The 5,216-nt window shown below is 36.6% G+C and overlaps 1 protein-coding gene across 1 annotated transcript in view; it reads left to right on the forward strand.

Annotated features, from left to right (window-relative positions):
- SGPP1 (sphingosine-1-phosphate phosphatase 1) overlaps positions 1 to 3,496 on the forward strand; it is a 17,035-nt gene extending 13,539 nt beyond the window's left edge. Inside the window, exons 4-5 of the mRNA XM_019470507.1 lie at positions 631 to 720; positions 2,837 to 3,496. Coding sequence (XP_019326052.1) covers positions 631 to 720; positions 2,837 to 3,388 — 642 coding nt within the window. The 3' untranslated portion in view covers positions 3,389 to 3,496. The remainder of the gene's footprint in view (positions 1 to 630; positions 721 to 2,836) is intronic.
- The last annotated feature ends 1,720 nt before the right edge of the window (positions 3,497 to 5,216 follow it).

The following is a 5,216-nucleotide window of genomic DNA, read 5'->3' on the forward strand; positions in this document are numbered from 1 at the left end:
CACCCTAAATCCAAACCACAGCACTGTACCAGCTACTAGGAAGGAAATTAACTCTATCCCTGCCAAAACCAGGACATGATGCTCAGAGATTGAGTCAAGGACTGCAGAAACTCTAAAACAGTGTGTAGGGAATTGAATTTATTTGTAAATTATTACAAGTTCTTCCTTTTCAGGAGAAAGGTGAAGCTACTAGATTCTGCCTGGATAATTGTTAACAATACTAGTATATTATATAGCTGCTTCGCCCAGTGTAAAACTGTTCCACAGTTTATAACACAAGGCTTGTCTCTGTCCATATTGCCAATTTAGGATATCATAACATGGCAAGACTAACTGCTACAAAGATCTATTAACTTCTTACTGCTTTGTCTGAAAAGATATGACCAATGCCCTGAAATTCATATATTCTGAATGCAAAGGAAGAGGGCAAGGAAAAAGTTGAAAAAGTTTGACTTAATAATGTTTTGACTTTGTGAAAAGTGGACTTACTTAGGCTTGGGTAGGCTAGGGCAAGGAAAAGGGTAAGCATAAGCTGCATTAATTGGAATTAATTATAGAATTCGTATAGAGTGATTTTTGTAATTTTTTTTCCTAATTCTTGTACAATCTCTCAATTTTTTTCCCTACCAGTATCCCCTTATGTTTGGACTGATCCTTGCATTCTGCTGGTGTTCTTTGGTTTGCTGTAGTCGAATTTATATGGGAATGCATTCAATTTTGGTAAGAAAATAATCCTACTAAACTTTTATTTTAATGTTGTTCTGATTTCATAAACTTCCGTCACACATTAAGTGCAGTAATTGTATATAGATTTTTTTTTAATGTCCTACCATATAGGAAGAGAATACTTACATTTCTTCAGCAGAGAAATTGATACAATAGCTAAAAGTAGACGTCAAACTTCTGTTAATTCTTCTTTCATAAACTCAGTCCACAGTTGAGACTTAGCTGATGTTTAATAGCAGTTTTAGTGCAGAAATTGATGACTGCACTAAAGTGTAGACTAACTTTTCCTCTATAGAGTAGAAATAATTTTACAGGATGAGAGCGTGACTGTTAATGTCCACTCAGGTTCCACATTAGTTACTCAAAGCACGTGCATTTCAGAGTGCCATGCTAAATGCTAGGGTTTCACTTACCAAAGTTTCTAAAGAACCAAATAACAAAGTTGTCATCTTTGAGAAACAGACTTATTTATTAAAAAGGACTCCAAAAAAAAAATCAAACTGAAACACAAATGTATGCAGTGTAAAAATGGGAAAACAAGAACACTACAAAATGGTAATCAGAATGTAAGACCACTAATAAGGATGGCTAAAGAGGTTTTTGCGGATCACTTGCTAGGAGAAAAGCTAACAGACAGAAAACAGTAAGCCTGGTAGTGAGTAGTAAAGCTCGTAGATGAACACAGTGTAAAAGAAGCATGTGAAAATAAGGCAGCTCAGAAAAGCTGAATGACATATTTGCATTAGTGATTAGGAGCCTTCCCAAGTCAGAACCACTTGTATGGAGGACAATGGGATGAACTGATACTTCAGCTGACAATGTCAGCTGAGAGGTAATGTCTTAGCACAAAGTCATGCAACAAATAGTGATGCATCATGTACAGTAGGTTATTCAGCAGTCTCATATCTGAATTCTGTATAGTGTTCGAGTGAATACAATTAACCATGTGTTACCTGTAACATAAATCAACGATGGTGCCTAAGACGGGGGCAGGTAGGGTGGCAAATATGGCAGAAGGTTATTGTGGTTGCTTCTGAAATAAGCAAGTCTGACTTTCATATCAGTCAGTTGTATTAGAGCTTTTATCAAGGATTCAATTAGTGGAAGTGAATAAAAATGATTCATTGAAGATGGAGCAATACAAATACTGCTGACGAAAGTCTCGCCTCCTGGCTCACATGGAAAAGTTGATAAGCATGTGAATGAAGGTGATCGGGTTTATAGTGCTTGGGTTTCTAAAAAAGCTTTCAACAAATTCCTTCTTAACAACTAAAGGTGACTTAAGTTGCGGATAATTCTGTGCAACTGAGTGAATAATCAATGGTAACTGAAATTTAATGATAAATATAAAAATAATTAGAGTAACATTTTAATTAAGAAAAGACATTTTTAAAACAATAATAAAACTGAAAATCAAGTATGAAGCCACTGAAGTTACCTCTTCTTCTCCTTTCATAGTTGGAAACAGTTCTCCATTCTTGCAGTATTGTTAATTCTGAAGCTGGAGTGGAAAGTCTAAGCTGCTCTAATGCCTAGCTGCAGTGGTCCTCGACTTTCATAGTTGAACAGTTCTCCATTCTTGCAGTATTGTTAATTCTGAAGCTGGAGTGGAAAGTCTAAGCTGCTCTAATGCCTAGCTGCAGTGGTCCTCGACTGCCTTACCAGCTGTTGCTGGCAGCGTGCTTCTGTGTTGGCACCCAGGCACTTAGATCCAGTGTCGAGCTGTTCCAGCAAACTAAGTTGGCACAACTTATTTAGCTGGGCTAGCTTTGTGCTGACTGTAGGCTGGAATGCCCCTGTCCTGGACAAGGACCATTGTAGCCAGCAGATAGGTAGATCTACAGCTTTGTTTGATCACGGATCATTTGATCAAAGCCTCATTCATGATCTGATCATGATGCAGATGTCCTATTAATAGATGATCAAATGCAATTCCTTATGTTATCTTTAACTAAAGATTTAATCTTGTACAGTAAATGAGGAAAGATGGGAATCCACAAGTCGCTTTTAGCAACAGAGCAACCAGGCTTGTCTCCGTGCTAATGTAACTTAAATTATTTTTTTAAAATAGTTATTACACTGAAACCACATCTTTCTCTCTCTTCAACAGGATGTTATTGCTGGATTTCTGTATGCTATTCTCATCTTGGTTGTCTTCCATCCGGTTGTGGACCTGATTGATAACTTCAACTTAACTTACAAATATGCACCCTTAATTATCATCAGTCTCCATTTAGCCCTGGGCATCTTCTCTTTTACTCTAGACACCTGGAGCACATCGCGAGGAGACACAGCTCAGATACTGGGCTGTGGTGCTGGAGTAGCCTGTGGCTCTCACGTTAACTACATAATGGGTCTAAAGCTAGATCCTCCTCCCGATACGTTACCTTTATCTCTTTCCTCTCTCACTGTGACTGTGTTTGGAAAAGCCATATTGCGGTTGTTGATTGGAGTAATAGTGTTGTTGTTAACAAAAGTAGCGATGAAAAAAGCCACTATTCCACTGGCATGTAAAATATTTCGCATACCACATGACAATGTACGGAAAGCAAGACAACGCATGGAAGTTGAGCTTCCCTATCGCTATATTACGTATGGAATGGTTGGGTTCTCCCTCATGTTTATTGTTCCTTGCCTCTTCCATTTTATTGGTCTTTCTTGATGCAGTTTTATCACTTTAAATAGGGAGAACAGAGCTAGTTGCTTTTTGAACAGGTGCACTAGTTTGCTAAGGGAAGGCCAGTGAGCTTGGCTTTAGCAGGGTCTTCACTTTAACAGCAATACATAGCAGGCAAAGCATTTGAAGAACTTTGCACATCTTTGGGTATGGTATGGGGCCAGAAGTCAAATACCAGTCCACGAGAAGTGCTGAACTCTATAAATGCTATGTCTAGACTTATTGCTGTAACAAAGTCTCTGTGTGTGATGCAATGAATGTATCTGGAATGTCTGTCATACTGTACCTGTATACATTGACATTTTAACAGGTATGTCTGACAGCTAATCAGAAAGCTTCATTCATGATCTGTTTGCCATTTCATAGTAATTTATTCACGTTGGACCATAGACTGCTAAATTTGCTTTCCTCTATTCTTTCCTGAAGTCCTGCTTCAAGATGTTTCAGCTAATAGGCATTTCTAATGGACCAAACTTGTAATGAGGTTGAATTTTTTTAAAAAAACAAACCTTTTTCTGTAGCCCCCTCTACAGAGTAAAATGTGTGGATTGGCATTGGTAGATATCACTAGAGTATATGTGATTCAGGTACTGTATTTTATGGTTTAATAACTGTGCCTTTCTGTTGCTAAATTAAGAAATGCCATATATACTGTGATGTAAAAATGCCTAATTTGATTTAAAATCCTACGTAATTAGGCAGAAGTTTTATATGTTAGATTCTCCACGTTGCTGGTGTGGTTCAAGTTAACCAGACTATTCAGTTTAGCCTGATCAAAATTGCATAAATGAAATGACCCAAGAATTGTGTCCTTAAGCTCAAGATGTTGTAAATGGGCAATAATCCCTTTTGTAAGTATTTTTAATGTGTATTGTAAGTTACTGGAAGAGGATATATTTTTCTGGAGATTGTTTATACAGTGGACAGATATTCAAAATTAATTATCTAAACATATAAACAATAAAACCACCCCATTCTGCGAAGAAATGGGCCTCACTTACTATTCCAAACTAATTTAGAAGGACCATTGGTTTTAGATATTTGCTTAGAAAATATAATCCTTATTCTAGAAAAAAATATATGTATTGTTATGCATCAACATACTATATTTAAAGGTGATAATCACTTTTACCCAATTTAGATAGCTATAAGACAATATAATGATCAAATTAAATTTTTAATCATTCTCATAGGCAGATTGTGAGCAGTCAAGACAGTATGGTCAATGCATAAATGGTTTGTGCATATCTAAATATTACTGAATTATTATGCACTTTTCAGCTTTTTGTGATCCTTTTTCCAGTGACGAGTAGAATACGACCCTTCAACTGTAATTTCTGGTGCCTCTTTTGTGTTTCATTTTGTCTATGTTAATGTGTTGCCTAATCTGTTCTTTCCATGTCAGGAACTGTCATATCGCAGCAAGAGCTGTCTTATTGTCTGGCCAGACATGAATTACTTAGTTTTGTATTGTACATTTTTCTGAGGAAAAACATCATTTGGTTGGGAAGTGTAGTGATTAGATAGAATACAAAGCTTACATTTTTTGCAAACAATATTTGGAATTGGAAGGTTTTTTGTATTGGAGCTCGTATCTCCAAAGTGTTAATATGTAAATTAACAAAATTAACTTCGTATCTCTTTCCTCAAAGCAGTCAAAGTTACAGTACGCTGGCATTAGATGATGTGAAAAGCTAACTGTTCTGATGCATTTCTTCAGTGCATTCAGAAAGCACCACTATGAATGTATTCAAACTGATGTATTCAGAACTGATAGTGTGTTAAACAACTTCTACAGTTGAAAAGACCGTAC

This window comes from Aptenodytes forsteri, unplaced genomic scaffold (genome assembly GCF_000699145.1).
Source record: "Aptenodytes forsteri isolate BGI_AS27 unplaced genomic scaffold, ASM69914v1 Scaffold479, whole genome shotgun sequence".
Lineage (NCBI taxonomy): Eukaryota > Metazoa > Chordata > Aves > Sphenisciformes > Spheniscidae > Aptenodytes > Aptenodytes forsteri.